General features: G+C 45.1%; 2 protein-coding genes across 14 annotated transcripts; one reads left to right on the plus strand and one right to left on the minus strand.

Annotated features, from left to right (window-relative positions):
• Positions 1–10,341: 10,341 nt before the first annotated feature.
• Positions 10,342–17,136, plus strand: LOC127928107 (histidine-rich glycoprotein-like). Of its 13 annotated transcripts, XM_052515113.1 has the most exons (4): positions 10,342–12,725; positions 13,268–13,369; positions 13,438–13,605; positions 13,844–17,136. In XM_052515113.1, the coding sequence occupies exon 1, from the start codon at positions 10,431–10,433 to the stop codon at positions 12,003–12,005; it is 1,575 nt and encodes a 524-aa protein (XP_052371073.1). In that variant the 5' UTR covers positions 10,342–10,430; the 3' UTR covers positions 12,006–12,725; positions 13,268–13,369; positions 13,438–13,605; positions 13,844–17,136. The 13 variants fall into 13 exon arrangements, with proteins under 13 accessions (XP_052371073.1, XP_052371068.1, XP_052371075.1 ...); XM_052515108.1 differs by having other exon boundaries at positions 10,342–13,369; XM_052515115.1 differs by lacking the exon at positions 13,438–13,605 and adding an exon at positions 13,742–13,843 and having other exon boundaries at positions 10,342–13,369; positions 14,826–17,136.
• A 124-nt stretch (positions 17,137–17,260) lies between these two features.
• On the minus strand, positions 17,261–19,237 carry LOC127928108 (protein S100-A5-like). Its single transcript, XM_052515117.1, has 3 exons — positions 19,076–19,237; positions 18,187–18,334; positions 17,261–17,607 (listed from the first exon to the last, which is right to left on the minus strand). The coding sequence occupies exons 2-3, from the start codon at positions 18,325–18,327 to the stop codon at positions 17,434–17,436; spliced, it is 315 nt and encodes a 104-aa protein (XP_052371077.1). The 5' UTR covers positions 18,328–18,334; positions 19,076–19,237; the 3' UTR covers positions 17,261–17,433.
• Between the last annotated feature and the right edge of the window lie 1,953 nt (positions 19,238–21,190).

Consider the following 21,190-nt stretch of genomic DNA (forward strand, 5'->3'; position numbering starts at 1 on the left):
TTGTTGACTGACCTGTAGGGCTACCTTGCTGACTGACCTGTAGGGCTACTTTGCTGACTGACAGGTTCCCTTGACCCCTCTGGGAAATGGTGACATTTGCAAACATAAATACAGTCAATGACACAGCAGTAAACAATTGATTTCAATTTATGTAAAAACAGGCCTGTAGTAAAATTTGACAGAGAATTGGAGCAACTCCACTAAATTCTAGAAAATTAGGTCACTTTTTTTGCCTTTATTAAGTGTGCTCATTAGATAATGGCGATGGGATATGTATGGGGGTATGTAAAGAACCACCAGTCAGGAGGATACAGACAGCTCAGGGGTATGTAAAGAACCACCAGTCAGGAGTATAGACAGCTCAGAGGTATGTAAAGAACCACCAGTCAGGAGGATACAGACAGCTCAGAGGTATGTAAAGAACCACCAGTCAGGAGGATACAGAGGTAGAACCACCAGCTCAGAGGTATGTAAAGAACCACCAGTCAGGAGGATACAGACAGCTCAAGAGGTATGTAAAGAACCACCAGTCAGGAGGATACAGACAGCTCAGAGGTATGTAAAGAACCAGTCCAGTCAGGAGGATACAGACAGCTCAGAGGTATGTAAAGAACCACCAGTCAGGAGGATACAGACAGCTCAGAGGTATGTAAAGAACCACCAGTCAGGAGGATACAGACAGCTCAGGAGGTATGTAAAGAACCACCAGTCAGGAGGATACAGACAGCTCAGAGGTATGTAAAGAACCACCAGTCAGGAGGATACAGACAGCTCAGAGGTATGTAAAGAACCACCAGTCAGGAGGATACAGACAGCTCAGAGGTATGTAAAGAACCACCAGTCAGGAGGATACAGACAGCTCAGAGGTATGTAAAGAACCACCAGTCAGGAGGATACAGACAGCTCAGAGGTATGTAAAGAACCACCAGTCAGGAGGATACAGACAGCTCAGAGGTATGTAAAGAACCACCAGTCAGGAGTATAGACAGCTCAGAGGTATGTAAAGAACCACCAGTCAGGAGGATACAGACAGCTCAGAGGTATGTAAAGAACCACCAGTCAGGAGGATACAGACAGCTCAGAGGTATGTAAAGAACCACCAGTCAGGAGGATACAGACAGCTCAGAGGTATGTAAAGAACCACCAGTCAGGAGGATACAGACAGCTCAGAGGTATGTAAAGAACCACCAGTCAGCTCAGAGGTATAAAGAACCACCAGTCAGACAGCTCAGAGGTATGTAAAGAAACCAGTCCAGTCAGGAGGATAAAGAACCACCAGTCAGACAGCTCAGAGGTATGTAAAGAACCACAGTCAGTCAGCTCAGAGGTATAAAGAACCACCAGTCAGACAGCTCAGAGGTATGTAAAGAACCACCAGTCAGGAGGATACAGACAGCTCAGAGGTATGTAAAGAACCACCAGTCAGGAGGATACAGACAGCTCAGAGGTATGTAAAGAACCACCAGTCAGGAGGATACAGACAGCTCAGAGGTATGTAAAGAACCACCAGTCAGGAGTATAGACAGCTCAGAGGTATGTAAAGAACCACCAGTCAGGAGGATACAGACAGCTCAGAGGTATGTAAAGAACCACCAGTCAGGAGTATAGACAGCTCAGGGGTATGTAAAGAACCACCAGTCAGGAGTATAGACAGCTCAGAGGTATGTAAAGAACCACCAGTCAGGAGGATACAGACAGCTCAGAGGTATGTAAAGAAGCACCAGTCAGGAGGATACAGACAGCTCAAGAGGTATGTAAAGAACCACCAGTCAGGAGGATACAGACAGCTCAAGAGGTATCTAAATAACCACCAGTCAGGAGGATACAGACAGCTCAAGAGGTATGTAAATAACCACCAGTCAGGAGGATACAGACAGCTCAAGAGGTATGTAAAGAACCACCAGTAAGGAGGATACAGACAGCTCAAGAGGTATGTAAAGAACCACCAGTCAGGAGGATACAGACAGCTCAAGAGGTATGTAAAGAACCACCAGTCAGGAGGATACAGACAGCTCAAGAGGTATGTAAAGAACCACCAGTCAGGAGGAAACAGACAGCTCAGAGGTATGTAAAGAACCACCAGTCAGGAGGATACAGACAGCTCAGAGGTATGTAAAGAACCACCAGTCAGGAGGATACAGACAGCTCAGAGGTATGTAAAGAACCACCAGTCAGGAGGATACAGACAGCTCAGAGGTATGTAAAGAACCACCAGTCAGGAGGATACAGACAGCTCAGAGGTATGTAAAGAACCACCAGTCAGGAGGATACAGACAGCTCAATAGGTATGTAAAGAACCACCAGTCAGGAGGATACAGACAGCTCAGAGGTATGTAAAGAACCACCAGTCAGGAGGATACAGACAGCTCAATAGGTATGTAAGGAACCACCAGTCAGGAGGATACAGACAGCTCAGAGGTATGTAAAGAACCACCAGTCAGGAGGATACAGACAGCTCAGAGGTATGTAAAGAACCACCAGTCAGGAGGATACAGACAGCTCAGAGGTATGTAAAGAACCACCAGTCAGGAGGATACAGACAGCTCAATAGGTATGTAAAGAACCACCAGTCAGGAGGATACAGACAGCTCAAGAGGTATGTAAAGAACCACCAGTCAGGAGGATACAGACAGCTCAAGAGGTATGTAAAGAACCACCAGTCAGGAGGATACAGACAGCTCAGAGGTATGTAAAGAACCACCAGTCAGGAGGATACAGAAAGGTCAGAGGTATGTAAAGAACCACCAGTCAGGAGGATACAGACAGCTCAAGAGGTATGTAAAGAACCACCAGTCAGGAGGATACAGACAGCTCAGAGGTATGTAAAGAACCACCAGTCAGGAGGATACAGACAGCTCAGAGGTATGTAAAGAACCACAGGTCAGGAGGATACAGACAGCTCAGAGGTATGTAAAGAACCACCAGTCAGGAGGATACAGACAGCTCAGAGGTATGTAAAGAACCACCAGTCAGGAGGATACAGACAGCTCAGAGGTATGTAAAGAACCACCAGTCAGGAGGATACAGACAGCTCAATAGGTATGTAAAGAACCACCAGTCAGGAGGATACAGACAGCTCAAGAGGTATGTAAAGAACCACCAGTCAGGAGGATACAGACAGCTCAAGAGGTATGTAAAGAACCACCAGTCAGGAGGATACAGACAGCTCAGAGGTATGTAAAGAACCACCAGTCAGGAGGATACAGACAGGTCAGAGGTATGTAAAGAACCACCAGTCAGGAGGATACAGACAGCTCAAGAGGTATGTAAAGAACCACCAGTCAGGAGGATACAGACAGCTCAAGAGGTATGTAAAGAACCACCAGTCAAGAGGATACAGACAGCTCAAGAGGTATGTAAAGAACCACCAGTCAGGAGGATACAGACAGCTCAGAGGTATGTAAAGAACCACCAGTCAGGAGGATACAGACAGCTCAAGAGGTATGTAAAGAACCACCAGTCATGAGGATACAGACAGCTCAGAGGTATGTAAAGAACCACCAGTCAGGAGGATACAGACAGCTCAAGAGGTATGTAAAGAACCACCAGTCAGGAGGATACAGACAGCTCAAGAGGTATGTAAATAACCACCAGTCAGGAGGATACAGACAGCTCAAGAGGTATGTAAAGAACCACCAGTCAGGAGGATACAGACAGCTCAAGAGGTATGTAAAGAACCACCAGTCAGGAGGATACAGACAGCTCAAGAGGTATGTAAAGAACCACCAGTCAGGAGGATACAGACAGCTCAGAGGTATTTAAAGAACCACCAGTCTGGAGGATACAGACAGCTCAATAGGTATGTAAAGAACCACCAGTCAGGAGGATACAGACAGCTCAGAGGTATTTAAAGAACCACCAGTCAGGAGGATACAGACAGCTCAGAGGTATGTAAAGAACCACCAGTCAGGAGGATACAGACAGCTCAGAGGTATGTAAAGAACCACCAGTCAGGAGGATACAGACAGCTCAAGAGGTATGTAAAGAACCACCAGTCAGGAGGATACAGACAGCTCAAGAGGTATGTAAAGAACCACCAGTCAGGAGGATACAGACAGCTCAGAGGTATGTAAAGAACCACCAGTCAGGAGGATACAGACAGCTCAAGAGGTATGTAAAGAACCACCAGTCAGGAGGATACAGACAGCTCAAGAGGTATGTAAAGAACCACCAGTCAGGAGGATACAGACAGCTCAGAGGTATGTAAAGAACCACCACTCAGGAGGATACATACAGCTCAATAGGTATGTAAAGAACCACCAGTCAGGAGGATACAGACAGCTCAAGAGGTATGTAAAAAACCACCAGTCAGGAGGATACAGACAGCTCAGAGGTATGTAAAGAACCACCAGTCAGGAGGATACAGACAGCTCAGAGGTATGTAAAGAACCACCAGTCAGGAGGATACAGACAGCTCAGAGGTATGTAAAGAACCACCAGTCAGGAGGATACAGACAGCTCAGAGGTATGTAAAGAACCACCAGTCAGGAGGATACAGACAGCTCAGAGGTATGTAAAGAACCACCAGTCAGGAGGATACAGACAGCTCAAGAGGTATGTAAGGAACCACCAGTCAGGAGGATACAGACAGCTCAGGGGTATATAAAGAACCACCAGTCAGGAGGATACAGACAGCTCAAGAGGTATGTAAAGAACCACCAGTCAGGAGGATACAGACAGCTCAAGAGGTATGTAAAGAACCTCCAGTCAGGAGGATACAGACAGCTCAAGAGGTATGTAAAGAACCTCCAGTCAGGAGGATACAGACAGCTCAGAGGTATGTAAAGAACCACCAGTCAGGAGGATACAGACAGCTCAGAGGTATGTAAAGAACCACCAGTCAGGAGGATACAGACAGGTCAGAGGTATGTAAAGAACCACCAGTCAGGAGGATACAGACAGCTCAGAGGTATTTAAAGAACCACCAGTCAGGAGGATACAGACAGCTCAGAGGTATGTAAAGAACCACCAGTCAGGAGGATACAGACAGCTCAGAGGTATGTAAAGAACCACCAGTCAGGAGGATACAGACAGCTCAGAGGTATGTAAAGAACCACCAGTCAGGAGGATACAGACAGCTCAGAGGTATGTAAAGAACCACCAGTCAGGAGGATACAGACAGCTCAGAGGTATGCTTAGATACGCATAAACATAGACTTTAATTTTTTTTTTTTACATAGGATTAAGCCTAATGATTATGCCTCTAGATTGCAGGAAAAGGCTGTTTAAAGTGTTTGATAAATAATGAATTCTCCAACTGACTTTTTTAAAAGTATGAAATGGGTGCTCATTAGATAATGGCTAAGGGTTGTATAGACGGTGCCTTCAGAAAGTACTCATGCACCTTCACTTCTTCCACGTTTTTTGTGTTACAGCTTGAATTCAAAATGGATTATGTCAATATTTTCTTTCACCCATCTAGACACAATACCCCATAATGACGTCACAATACCCCATAATGGCAAAGTGAAAACATGTTTTTTGACGTTTTTGCACATTGATTGAAAATGAATTACTTAAATATCCCATTTACTAAAGCATTCACACCCATGAGTCAATACATGTTAGAATCACGTTTGTCAGCGATTACAGCTGTGAGTCTTTCTGGGTAAGTCTAAGAGCTTTGCACACCTGGATTGTACAAGATTTGCCCATTATTCTTTTCAAAATTTTTCAAGCTCTGCCAAATTGGTTGCTGATCATTGCTAGACAACCATATTCAAGTCTTGCCATAGATTTTCAATCAGATTTAAGTCAAAACTGTAACTCGTCCACTCAGGATGTTACAGTTTTGACTTAAATCCTTCCCTGTCTTCTTGGTGAGTAACTCCAGTGTAGATTTGGCCTTGTGTTTTAGGTTTTCTTGCTGAAGGTGAATGAATCTCCCAGTGTCTGGTGGAAAGCAGACTGAACCAGGTTTTCCTCTAGGATTTTGCCTTTGTTTTGCTCCATTCTGTTTAGCATACCCACAATATGATGCAGTCACCAATATGCTTGAAAATATGGCGAGTGGTGCTAAATATTGTGTTGTATTGGATTTGCCCCAAACGTAACACTTTGTATTCAGAACTAAAAGTTAATTGCTTTATATATGCAGTATTTTTTTAGTGCCTTGTTGCAAACAGGATGCAAGTTTTGGAACATTTTTATCCGGTACATTCTTCCTTCTTTTCACTCTGTCAATTAGGGTAGTATTGTTGACTAACTACAATGTTGTTGATCCATCCTCAGTTTTCTTCTATCACAGCCATTAAACTCTGTAACTGTTTTAAAGTAACCATTGGCCTTATGGTACAATCCCTGAGAGGTTTCCTTCCTCTCCGGCAACTGAGTTAGGAAAGACACTTGTATCTTTGCAGTGACTGGGTGTATTGATATACCATCCAAAGTGCAATTAATAACTTCACCATACCCAAATGGATATTCAATGCTCAAACGGATATTTAATTAATTTGTAAACATTTCAGACATAATTCCACTTTGACATTATGGGGTAGTGTGTGTAGGCCAGTGACAAAACAATCTCTATTTAATACATTTTGAATTCAGGCTGTAATGCAACAAGATGTGAAAAAAGTCAAGGGGTGTGAATACTTTCTGAAGGCACTGTATCCATTTGGAATAACCCTTACTGGCTTGGTTAACCAGTCTTAACTTCACATTTTAATGCAAGCTGTTTGTTTCATGTAGACCTAGTAGCTGTAAAGGTCTGTCTCTGTTCTGTTGCTCTGACACCCTGACATGAAGACAGACTGGTGTGTTGAAACAAAGACACTGATCACAGGGTTTGTATCACTTTCACACTGTGGCTTGGAGCTGGGCTTGGGTCGCTTGGATTTCACACACCATGCAAACAAGAACCACACCTAGTTATTCATACCTAACAAACTATATTGGCAAAGTCATGTTGACAGTGAGGTCAAAGCAATTAGCAATGAATAGATAGTGGTGCAAATATATAGTGCTTTAATGACGGTCATTAACGTATGAGTGATGATCCAAATGGTGAAGTAAAAGTAGTGGTTACTGTTCTTCAACTCATAACTACACATTGATTTAAATTACTATATGAAACAAACCATGGTTCTCGCCTTAGAGATACATTCCATTCCCATTTAGATGCAGGTGTTTATCACACTGTCATACACACACTCACATACGAGCACACACACATACAAGCATGCAAGTACAGACTCACACAGGCACACACACATACAAGCATGCAAGTACAGACTCACACAGGCACACACACATACAAGCATGCAAGTACAGACTCACACAGGCACACACACATACAAGCATGCAAGTACAGACTCACACAGGCACACACACATACAAGCATGCAAGTACAGACTCACACAGGCACACACACATACAAGCATGCAAGTACAGACTCACACAGGCACACACACATACAAGCATGCACGTACAGACTCACACAGGCACACACACATACAAGCATGCAAGTACAGACTCACACAGGCACACACACATACAAGCATGCAAGTACAGACTCACACAGGCACACACACATACAAGCATGCAAGTACAGACTCACACAGGCACACACACATACAAGCATGCAAGTACAGACTCACACAGGCACACACACATACAAGCATGCAAGTACAGACTCACACAGGCACACACACATACAAGCATGCAAGTACAGACTCACACAGGCACACACACATACAAGCATGCAAGTACAGACTCACACAGGCACACACCATACAAGCATGCAAGTCCAGACTCACACAGGCACCCACACATACAAACATGCAAGTACAGACTCACACAGGCACACACACATACAAGCATGCAAGTACAGACTCACACAGGCACACACACATACAAGCATGCAAGTACAGACTCACACAGGCACACACACATACAAGCATGCAAGTACAGACTCACACAGGCACACACACATACAAGCATGCAAGTACAGACTCACACAGGCACACACCATACAAGCATGCAAGTACAGACTCACACAGGCACACACACATACAAGCATGCAAGTACAGACTCACACAGGCACACACACATACAAACATGCAAGTACAGACTCACACAGGCACACACACATACAAGCATGCAAGTACAGACTCACACAGGCACACACACATACAAGCATGCAAGTACAGACTCACACAGGCACACACACATACAAGCATGCAAGTACAGACTCACACAGGCACACACACATACAAACATGCAAGTACAGACTCACACAGGCACACATACATACAAGCATGCAAGTACAGACTCACACAGGCACACACACAAACACAAGCATGCAAGTACAGACTCACACAGGCACACACACAAACACAAGCATGCAAGTACAGACTCACACAGGCACACACACAAACACAAGCATGCAAGTACAGACTCACACAGGCACACACACAAACACAAGCATGCAAGTACAGACTCACACAGGCACACACACATACAAACATGCAAGTACAGACTCACACAGGCACACACACATACAAGCATGCAAGTACAGACTCACACAGGCACACACACATACAAGCATGCAAGTACAGACTCACACAGGCACACACACAAACACAAGCATGCAAGTACAGACTCACACAGGCACACACACATACAAGCATGCAAGTACAGACTCACACAGGCACACACACATACAAGCATGCAAGTACAGACTCACACAGGCACACACACAAACACAAGCATGCAAGTACAGACTCACACAGGCACACACACAAACACAAGCATGCAAGTACAGACTCACACAGACTCATGAGTCACGTTCCTCCTCTCCCTGGGCTGCTCCTGTTGTCCTCATCCCAAAAAGCACACACACAAACATAAGCATGCAAGTACAGACTCACACAGGCACACACACATACAAGCATGCAAGTACAGACTCACACAGGCACACACAAACACAAGCATGCAAGTACAGACTCACACAGGCACACACACATACAAGCATGCAAGTACAGACTCACACAGGCACACACACATACAAACATGCAAGTACAGACTCACACAGGCACACACACATACAAGCATGCAAGTACAGACTCACACAGGCACACACACACATACAAGCATGCAAGTACAGACTCACACAGGCACACACACATACAAGCATGCAAGTACAGACTCACACAGGCACACACACATACAAACATGCAAGTACAGACTCACACAGGCACACATACATACAAACATGCAAGTACAGACTCACACAGGCACACACACAAACACAAGCATGCAAGTACAGACTCACACAGGCACACACACATACAAGCATGCAAGTACAGACTCACACAGGCACACACACACATACAAGCATGCAAGTACAGACTCACACAGGCACACACACATACAAGCATGCAAGTACAGACTCACACAGGCACACACACATACAAACATGCAAGTACAGACTCACACAGGCACACATACATACAAGCATGCAAGTACAGACTCACACAGGCACACACACAAACACAAGCATGCAAGTACAGACTCACACAGGCACACACACAAACACAAGCATGCAAGTACAGACTCACACAGGCACACACACATACAAGCATGCAAGTACAGACTCACACAGGCACACACACATACAAGCATGCAAGTACAGACTCACACAGGCACACACACATACAAGCATGCAAGTACAGACTCACACAGGCACACACACATACAAGCATGCAAGTACAGACTCACACAGGCACACACACATACAAGCATGCAAGTACAGACTCACACAGGCACACACACATACAAGCATGCAAGTACAGACTCACACGGGCACACACACATACAAGCATGCAAGTACAGACTCACACAGGCACACACACATACAAGCATGCAAGTACAAACTCACACAGGCACACACCATACAAGCATGCAAGTACAGACTCACACAGGCACACACACATACAAACATGCAAGTACAGACTCACACAGGCACACACACATACAAGCATGCAAGTACAGACTCACACAGGCACACACACACACACATACAAGCATGCAAGTACAGACTCACACAGGCACACACACATACAAGCATGCAAGTACAGACTCACACAGGCACACACACATACAAACATGCAAGTACAGACTCACACAGGCACACACACATACAAGCATGCAAGTACAGACTCACACAGGCACACACACATACAAGCATGCAAGTACAGACTCACACAGGCACACACACATACAAACATGCAAGTACAGACTCACACAGGCACACATACATACAAGCATGCAAGTACAGACTCACACAGGCACACACACAAACACAAGCATGCAAGTACAGACTCACACAGGCCACACACAAACACAAGCATGCAAGTACAGACTCACACAGGCACACACACATACAAGCATGCAAGTACAGACTCACACAGGCACACACACATACAAGCATGCAAGTACAGACTCACACAGGCACACACACATACAAGCATGCAAGTACAGACTCACACAGGCACACACACATACAAGCATGCAAGTACAGACTCACACAGGCACACACACATACAAGCATGCAAGTACAGACTCACACAGGCACACACACATACAAGCATGCAAGTACAGACTCACACAGGCACACACACATACAAGCATGCAAGTACAGACTCACACAGGCACACACCATACAAGCATGCAAGTACAGACTCACACAGGTACCCACACATACAAACATGCAAGTACAGACTCACACAGGCACCCACACATACAAACATGCAAGTACAGACTCACACAGGCACACACACATACAAGCATGCAAGTACAGACTCACACAGGCACACACACATACAAACATGCAAGTACAGACTCACACAGGCACACATACATACAAGCATGCAAGTACAGACTCACACAGGCACACACACAAACACAAGCATGCAAGTACAGACTCACACAGGCACACACACAAACACAAGCATGCAAGTACAGACTCACACAGGCACACACACATACAAGCATGCAAGTACAGACTCACACAGGCACACACACAAACACAAGCATGCAAGTACAGACTCACACAGGCACACACACATACAAGCATGCAAGTACAGACTCACACAGGCACACACACATACAAGCATGCAAGTACAGACTCACACAGGCACACACACAAACACAAGCATGCAAGTACAGACTCACACAGGCACACACACAAACACAAGCATGCAAGTACAGACTCACACAGGCACACACACAAACACAAGCATGCAAGTACAGACTCACACAGGCACACACACATACAAGCATGCAAGTACAGACTCACACAGGCACACACACAAACACAAGCATGCAAATACAGACTCACACAGGCACACACACAAACACAAGCATGCAAGTACAGACTCACACAGGCACACACACATACAAGCATGCAAGTACAGACTCACACAGGCACACACACATACAAGCATGCAAGTACAGACTCACACAGGCACACACACAAACACAAGCATGCAAGTACAGACTCACACAGGCACACACACATACAAGCATGCAAGTACAGACTCACACAGGCACACACACAAACACAAGCATGCAAATACAGACTCACACGGGCACACACACAAACACAAGCGTGCAAGTACAGACTCACACAGGCACACACACATACAAGCATGCAAGTACAGACTCACACAGGCACACACACATACAAGCATGCAAGTACAGACTCACACAGGCACACACACAAACACAAGCATGCAAGTACAGACTCACACAGGCACACACACATACAAGCATGCAAGTACAGACTCACACAGGCACACACACAGATAAAGAGATATTCACATGCAAAGTGTTTGGCCATTTGGACCCCTTTCATTTGTGCAATTACAGGTCCAAAAGAGCTGATCACTGACAGGACCTTCCCTTTGACCGAGGAAGTCTCTGAGATACAGGTCATTCTACTGCTCCTGTCCACTGGTATTGACCTGCAGCAGTGTTCTTACATCCTGGTCCTGGAGAGCTAAAGGTTTTCTACCATTCTAACACTGGTTCAATGAATGTACCAATGACCAATGATTGGTAGAATCAGGAGTGTTGGTGCTTGGCAGGAAATAAATCCGACACACTGTAGCTGCCAAGGACCAGAGGTGAAGAACGCTGGTCTATAAGTAGCATTACAGTTGGGAGTTGAGAGACACATGCTTTAGTACCTGGGCGCTACACACTTCTGATACAATACCACCATCTGTCTATGAGTTGATCTATTACAATGCATGATTTTACAGAATTACAGAAAAGCAGGAGAATTTTTAAAAAGTAGGACTGGACATAACTACTTAGATAAGATAAAACCGATAATTCACGAGGGAGGTGTTCTTCCATTTAATCCTAGAGGCTGAGGGAGGTGTTCTCCTATTTGATCCTAGAGGCTGAGGGAGGTGTTCTTCCATTTGATCCTAGAGGCTGAGGGAGGTGTTCTTCCATTTGATCCTAGAGGCTGAGGGAGGTGTTCTCCTATTTGATCCTAGAGGCTGAGGGAGGTGTTCTCCTATTTGATCCTAGAGGCTGAGGGAGGTGTTCTTCCATTTGATCCTAGAGGCTGAGGGAGGTGTTCTTCCATTTGATCCTAGAGGCTGAGGGAGGTGTTCTCCTATTTGATCCTAGAGGCTGAGGGAGGTGTTCTCCTATTTGATCCTAGAGGCTGAGGGAGGTGTTCTCCCATTTGATCCTAGAGGCTGAGGGAGGTGTTCTCCCATTGGATCCTAGAGTCTGGGGGAGGTGTTCTCCTATTTGATCCTAGAGGCTGAGGGAGGTGTTTTCCTATTTGATCCTAGAGGCTGAGGGAGGTGATCTCCTATTTGATCCTAGAGGCTGGGGGAGGTGTTCTCCCATTTGATCCTAGAGGCTGGGGGAGGTGTTCTCCCATTTGATCCTAGAGGCTGAGGGAGGTGTTCTCCTATTTGATCCTAGAGTCTGAGGGAGGTGATCTCCTATTTGATCCTAGAGGCTGAGGGAGGTGTTCTCCCATTTGATCCTAGAGGCTGAGGGAGGTGTTCTCCTATTTGATCCTAGAGGCTGAGGGAGGTGATCTCCTATTTGATCCTAGAGGCTGAGGGGGGTGTTCTCCCATTTGATCCTAGAGTCTGAGGGAGGTGTTCTCCTATTTGATCCTAGAGGCGGAGGGAGGTGTTCTCCTATTTGATCCTAGAGGCTGAGGGAGGTGATCTCCTATTTGATCCTAGAGGCTGAGGGAGGTGTTCTCCTATTTGATCCTAGGCTGAGGGAGGTGTTCTCCCATTTGATCCTAGAGGCTGAGGGAGGTGTTCTCCCATTTGATCCTAGAGGCTGAGGGAGGTGTTCTCCCATTTGATCCTAGAGGCTGAGGGAGGTGTTCTCCTATTTGATCCTAGAGGCTGAGGGAGATGTTCTCCTATTTGATCCTAGAGGCTGAGGGAGGTGTTCTCCCATTTGATCCTAGAGGCTGAGGGAGGTGTTCTCCCATTTGATCCTAGGCTGAGGGAGGTGTTCTCCCATTTGATCCTAGAGGCTGAGGGAGGTGTTCTCCCATTTGATCCTAGAGGGTGAGGGAGGTGTTCTCCCATTTGATCCTAGAGGCTGAGGGAGGTGTTCTCCCATTTGATCCTAGAGGCTGACGGAGGTGTTCTCCCATTTGATCCTAGAGGCTGAGGGAGGTGTTCTCCCATTTGATCCTAGAGGCTGAGGGAGGTGTTCTCCCATTTGATCCTAGAGGGTGAGGGAGGTGTTCTCCCATTTGATCCTAGAGGCTGAGGGAGGTGTTCTCCCATTTGATCCTAGAGGCTGAGGGAGGTGTTCTCCTATTTGATCCTAGAGGCTGAGGGAGGTGTTCTCCCATTTGATCCTAGAGGCTGAGGGAGGTGTTCTCCTATTTGATCCTAGAGGCTGAGGGAGGTGTTCTCCCATTTGATCCTAGAGGCTGAGGGAGGTGTTCTCCCATTTGATCCTAGAGGCTGAGGGAGGTGTTCTCCCATTTGATCCTAGAGGGTGAGGGAGGTGTTCTCCCATTTGATCCTAGAGGCTGAGGGAGGTGTTCTCCCATTTGATCCTAGAGGCTGAGGGAGGTGTTCTCCTATTTGATCCTAGAGGCTGAGGGAGGTGTTCTCCTATTTGATCCTAGAGGCTGAGGGAGGTGATCTCCTATTTGATCCTAGAGGCTGAGGGAGGTGTTCTCCTATTTGATCCTAGGCTGAGGGAGGTGTTCTCCCATTTGATCCTAGAGGCTGAGGGAGGTGTTCTCCCATTTGATCCTAGAGGCTGAGGGAGGTGTTCTCCCATTTGATCCTAGAGGCTGAGGGAGGTGTTCTCCCATTTGATCCTAGGCTGAGGGAGGTGTTCTCCCATTTGATCCTAGAGGCTGAGGGAGGTGTTCTCCCATTTGATCCTGGAGGCTGAGGGAGGTGTTCTCCCATTTGATCCTAGAGGCTGAGGGAGGTGTTCTCCCATTTGATCCTAGAGGCTGAGGGAGGTGTTCTCCCATTTGATCCTAGAGGCTGAGGGAGGTGTTCTCCCATTTGATCCTAGAGGCTGAGGGAGGTGTTCTCCTATTTGATCCTAGAGGCTGAGGGAGGTGTTCTCCTATTTGATCCTAGAGGCTGAGGGAGGTGTTCTCCCATTGGATCCTAGAGGCTGATGGAGGTGTTCTTCCATTGGATTCTAGAGGCTGATGGAGGTGTTCTCCCATTTGATCCTAGAGGCTGAGGGAGGTGTTCTTCCATTGGATCCTAGAGGCTGAGGGAGGTGTTCTCCCATTTGATCCTAGAGTCTGAGGGAGGTGTTCTTCCATTGGATCCTAGAGGCTGAGGGAGGTGTTCTCCCATTGGATCCTAGAGGCTGATGGAGGTGTTCTCCCATTTGATCCTAGAGTCTGAGGGAGGTGTTCTTCCATTGGATCCTAGAGGCTGAGGGAGGTGTTCTCCTATTTGAGACTAGAAGCTGAGGGAGGTGTTCTTCCATTTGATCCTAGAGGCTGAAGGAGGTGTCCTCCCATTTGAGGCTAGAGGCTGAGGGAGGTGTTCTTACATTTGATCCAAGAGGCTGAGGGAGGTGGTCTCCTATTTGAGCCTAGAGGCTGAGGGAGGTGTTCTCCCATTTGATCCTAGAGGCTGAAGGAGGTGTTCTCCCATTTGAGGCTAGATGCTGAGGGAGGTGTTCTCCTATTTGAGCCTAGAGGCTGAGGGAGGTGTTCTCCCATTTGATCCTAGAGGCTGAAGGAGGTGTTCTCCCATTTGATCCTAGAGGCTGGGGGAGGTAGTGATAGTGAGCCAGAAGACAGCAGTCATAAGGTTCATAGAATCACCCTATCCTGATCAGAACATTCTGTTCCGGAGTTGAGTTAAATGAGCTGTAAATGAGCTACGGTGCTTTTACCCAGAAAATGCATTGTAGACTGTAGACCAAGTAGTAGAACAAGGGTGCACACTTCTAAAAAAGCATTGAACTTAGTTATTCAATTCAATAAATTAAAAAATATAGAAAAAACATTTCAAAAACATGTGTTTACTTTTAACCCATATTCTACTATTCATACTACCTGATCAGAACATTGAAAGAGCTCCATTTAGTCCAATATGTACAGATCTAGGATCAGTTTACCTTCCCCTAATTCTAACCTTAAGAGGAAACAACACACTGATCAGTGTCAAGGGGCTTCATTGGAGGGTGAAGCCAGTCTATATTTGTTGTACCAGCTGTGGGCTCTAGTCTATTGTGAGAAACATGGTATGAGCATAAGGTGAATGGATTCACCAGACTATAAAGCATTAGGTCAAAATCAGGCTTCTACCTTTAATCTCAACATTATACCTGTCCTCTAATCTAACACTGTGACACTAACACAGGGAGACACACGGAGTCCTCAGGACATGGGCTGGATAGGAGGATGAGAGGGGGATGGGCTGGATGGGAGGATGAGAGGGGGAGTAAAGAGGGGAAGAAAATATGTAAACCAAGCCTACGCCTGAGGCGGGTTCTCACCAAAGAATGAGTAGAAAAGGGGAACAGACATTCTCACTGAAAGCGTGATGGGTGGACGGATGGATACTGCGAGATTCTGGCAAATAAGATTTTGGATGTTTTTTTTCTACTTACCCAGAGTCTGATGAACTTGTGCATACCATTTGTATGTCTCTGTATGCAGTATGAATGAAGTTAAAGGTAGTTTCGTGTGCCAAGTCTAACTAGTACAGAGACTGCACGTAGAAACACATCTGACTCTGGGTAAGTAGAAAAACAACATAATTGCCAGAGCTCTGCAGTATCCCTTTAACTTCTTGACGCTACCCATCCCTTAAGCGGGATAATTGTCATCAGCAACTGCTGAATAGCATAGCGCCACAGTCAAATAATATGACTAAAAATATTCATATTCATGAAATCACAAGTGCAATATTGCAAAACACAGTTTAGCCTTTTGTTAATCCACCTGTCTTTGATGATCTTCAGATGTTTTCACTCACGAGACTCCCAGTTATACAACAAATGTTCCTTTTGTTCCATAAAGATTATTTTTATATCCAAAATACCTCCATTTGTTTGTCGCGTTATGTTCAGAAATCCACAGGAAAGAGCGGTCACGACAACGCAGACGAAAATTCCAAATAATATCCATAATGTCCACAGAAACATGTCAAACGTTTTTTATAATCAATGCTCAGGTTGTTTTTAAAATATATATTCGATAATATCAACCGGGAGTGTAGGTTTTTCAATAAGACAGGGAGAAACAATGGCCGCAAAACTCACTCTGAGATCCCACACCTATCCACTTACGCAATGTGATCTTTCTCGCTAATTCTTCAAAACAAAGCCTGAAACTATGTCTAAAGACTGTTGACACCTTAGGGGAGCCGTAGAAAAAGGAATCTGGTTGATATCCCTTTAAATGGAGGATAGGCATGCATAGGAACAGAGAGGTTTCAAAATAAGAGGCACTTCCTGATTGGATTTTCCTCAGGTTTTCGCCTGCAATATCAGTTCTGTTATACTCACAGAGAATATTTTGACAGTTTTGGAAACTTTAGGGTGTTTTGTATCCTAATCTGACAATTATATACATATTCTAGTTTCTGTGGCTGAGAAATAGGCAGTTTCAAATGAGCACGTTTTTTTTAGCCAAAAACGAAAATACTGCCCCTACACGCAAAAGGTTAATGGGTGTACCAGTTGTAATGTCTGAGAATTGATGCTCATCACATCACCTCGAGGAATTCTCCATCACAAAAATGAAACACACAACACCAACTAGTAAGCAAGTCAGATGTAATTTAAAAAACAGGGGAAATGTAGAGAATACATCTTAAAAGCACCATACAAGTTACAGTAAGTGTATCATTTTCTCTCTTTTATCATAGAAAAGCAGTGTGTGTCTGTGTCTCGATACTGGCCACACCTGTCAACAGGTAATTTTTCGCCCCCTCATTCAGGCTTGTCAGACTTGCCCTTGTTGCCCTTGCCCTTGTTTCTGGCTCTGTAGTAGCCTCTGGCCAGAGTAGCCAAGAACATGGAGAACTCTCTGAAGTTGATCTCCCCATCATGGTTCTTATCCAGGTTGGTCATCGCCTCCTGGAGCACTGCTGGTTCCACCTTTCCCTGAGACACACACACACACACACACACACACACACACACACACACACACACACACACACACACACACACACACACACACACACACACACACACACACACACACACACACACACACACACACACACACACACACACACACACACACACACACACACACGAAGGTATGTAGGCTTTCTAGGTATCTTGTAGACATCATTATGCAGTGGTATGTGTATGTTAATAAAAAATTACTACTATGTTGTGGTATGGATATGTAAAACATGTGGATAGGTTGTGTTTGTGTGATAATAGAATAAGATACTATTTAGCAGACACTTTAAACCAAAGTGACTTACAGTTATGCATCGATTTCTCGTATGGGTGGGCCCAGGAATCAAACCCACTATCCTGGTGTTACTAGCACCATGCTCTACCAACTGAGCCATACAGGACAACTATGTGTGTGTGTGTGTGTGTGAATGTGTGTCTGTGTCTGTGTCTGTGTCTGTGTCTGTGTCTGTGTCTGTGTCTGTGTCTGTGTCTGTGTCTGTGTCTGTGTCTGTGTCTGTGTCTGTGTCTGTGTCTGTGTCTGTGTCTTACGTGGAACTCTGGGCTGGCCAGCTCTTTCTTCATCAGCTCCACGAGCTCTGTACCGCTAAGCTGGCGATTCTTATCATCCTTTGTAGCATACTCCTCAAACACCTCCACCATGGATACAATGGCCTTCTCCAGACGAGACATACTGTACCTGGGGGAGAGAGAGGAGGAGGCAGGTGGACGGAGAGAGAGTTGGGAAGAGGGGATGAGAGAAAGAGGGAGGCAGGGGTGTGGGGTTGGAGGAGAAAAAAAGAGAAAAGGGGGGAAGAGAGGAAGAGAGGGGGGAGGAAAGCAGGTAGAGGGGAAGTTATGAGTGAGGAAATCACAGGGAGGAAGAGTATTGGATTAGAGAGAGTAAAGCAAGGGAAGGAGAAGAGAAGAGGATGAGAGTGACATGAGTATTCATCCTGTCTATGTCTGGTTATTACAATGGAACATATGATTCACAACAAGAGAGATGAAGAGAAGGCTCAGCTACACTAAAGATGAAAACATGTTTAATGTTATAAGACCCAGGGAATGGAATGTGTTCAGGTCTAGACAGCGTTGTTCTACAGTGTGTTTACAGCAGGTGTTTCCGGAGTAAATTAATGCAACGTATAAAAGGATCACATTGAAACATTGATTTGGTAAACAGTTGCAAATGTATAGTTATTGGCACTTTATAATGGCACTTTATAACCACACACACACACACACACACACACACACACACACACACACACACACACACACACACACACACACACACACACACACACACACACACACACACACACACACACACACACACACACACACACACACACACACACACCTTCCCTCCTCTGTGTTCCTCTATCTGAGAGTAGCAGCAGCCCCCCTCCCCCCTCCTCCCTCCCTCTCTACTCACCTCAGAGCAGAAGATAAGATCTCTGATTTGTGTAGCTGACAGGCTGGGTCCTGATGTGAGACTGATGTGAGACAGAGAGAAGAAAAGCTTCCTCTTAAAGTGAAAAACACCCCCTCAAGCAGAGCAGACACATGATCAGCCCACAAGCAGCCATTGATGCCCTGAAAATGAGGTCAGCTCCACCCAAACCTGCTCCATCAGACTTGATCTCAAATCATTTGCATTAATTCATGTTTTAAAGGTCAAGATTATGTTCAATCTTGTTTTGAGGGTGTGAAGAGAGAAGCTTATTCCTTAATTGTATGTGGCATGTATTTGCTTGTGTAATAGGCCACTCCTTGTGTAATAGGCCAGGCCCCAGCTGTGGTAACCTTCTATGTTATAACACTCCAACGTGTTGTCGCCCTCCATGTTGCCTTCCACAAACCTGGGGTTGGTTTGTTCTCTACAAACTGTGTGGAAAGTGGAGCTGTGGAGATTCCAGACGGCTCTAAAAATGGGTAATATGAGTCACAGCTCTGAGGAATGCCCTTATTTGTGTGTGTGTTTGTTAGAGCCCCTGTTTATATCACCACAGAGAGCACGCCTCTTATTTATCCAGCCCAACTGTTGCATAACCTAACCACTATTTTCCATCGCTCTGCTACAAAACCCTGGGCTGCATTTTCATTCCAAAAGTTGTCCCCTCCTCTCTGTCCTGTTTCACTCCCTTTTGCAGATCTGAGAAGGCAGGCAAGGTGTAAGCGGTGGCCCCACCTAGTGTCTGCCATATTGCTTTCATTCACAGCATACCTATCAGATCTTTGAAGTGGAGTGAGCTAGGGCAGAAGGGAAGAAACATGTTTTTGGAATGAAATGCAGCCCTGCCTCTTGTCAGCACTATACAATCTGAGACATGTGTGTTACAATAGTGCTGTTAGAGAACTGAAGACGGCCTGTTTGAAACTAGCAGTACTACTATTACTATACCTGTTCTAGTAGTACTACTATTACTATGCCTGCTCTAGTAGTACTACTATTAGTATGCCTGCTCTAGTGGTACTACTATTACTATGCCTGCTCTAGTAGTACTACTATTAGTATGCCTGCTCTAGTGGTACTACTATTAGTATGCCTGCTCTAGTAGTACTACTATTAATATGACTGCTCTAGTAGTACTACTATTACTATGCCTGCTCTAGTAGTACTACTATTAATATGACTGCTCTAGTAGTACTACTATTAGTATGCCTGCTCTAGTAGTACTACTATTAGTATGCCTGCTCTAGTATTACTACGATTTGTATGCCTGCTCTAGTAGTACTACTATTAGTATGCCTGCTCTTATAGTACCTCTATTAGTATGCCTGCTCTAGCGGTACTACTATTAGTATGCATGCTCTTATAGTACTACTATTACTATGCCTGCTCTCGTAGTACTATTAGTATGCCTGCTCTAGCGGTACTACTATTAGTATGCATGCTCTTATAGTACTACTATTAGTATGCCTGCTCTAGTAGTACTACGATTTGTATGCCTGCTCTAGCGGTACTACTATTAGTATGCCTGCTCTTATAGTACCACTATTAGTATGCCTACTCAGCGGTACTACTATTAGTATGCATGCTCTTATAGTACTACTATTAGTATGCCTGCTCTTATAGTACTACTATTAGTATGCCTTCTCTTATAGTACTACTATTAGTATGCCTTCTCTTATAGTACTACTATTAGTATGCCTGCTCTTATAGTACTACTATTAGTATGCCTTCTCTTATAGTACTACTATTAGTATGCCTTCTCTTATAGTACTACTATTAGTATGCCTTCTCTTATAGTACCACTATTAGTATGCCTGCTCTAGCGGTACTACTATTAGTATGCATGCTCTTATAGTACTACTATTAGTATGCCTGCTCTAGTAGTACTACGATTTGTATGCCTGCTCTAGCGGTACTACTATTAGTATGCCTGCTCTTATAGTACCACTATTAGTATGCCTACTCAGCGGTACTACTATTAGTATGCATGCTCTTATAGTACTACTATTAGTATGCCTTCTCTTATAGTACTACTATTAGTATGCCTTCTCTTATAGTACTACTATTAGTATGCCTTCTCTTATAGTACTACTA

The sequence above is a fragment of the Oncorhynchus keta genome, unplaced genomic scaffold (genome assembly GCF_023373465.1).
Source record: "Oncorhynchus keta strain PuntledgeMale-10-30-2019 unplaced genomic scaffold, Oket_V2 Un_scaffold_2149_pilon_pilon, whole genome shotgun sequence".
Taxonomy (NCBI): Eukaryota; Metazoa; Chordata; class Actinopteri; order Salmoniformes; family Salmonidae; genus Oncorhynchus; species Oncorhynchus keta.

Coding starts and splice junctions, on each gene's coding strand:
- LOC127928107 (XM_052515108.1), top strand. CDS start 10,431: ATGCAAGTACAGACTCACACAGGCACACACACATACAAGCATGCAAGT.
- LOC127928108 (XM_052515117.1), bottom strand. CDS start 18,327: ATGTCTCGTCTGGAGAAGGCCATTGTATCCATGGTGGAGGTGTTTGAG. Junction 17,608..18,186: donor TGGCCAGCCCAGAGTTCCAC/GTAAGACACAGA, acceptor TGTGTGTCTCAG/GGAAAGGTGGAACCAGCAGT.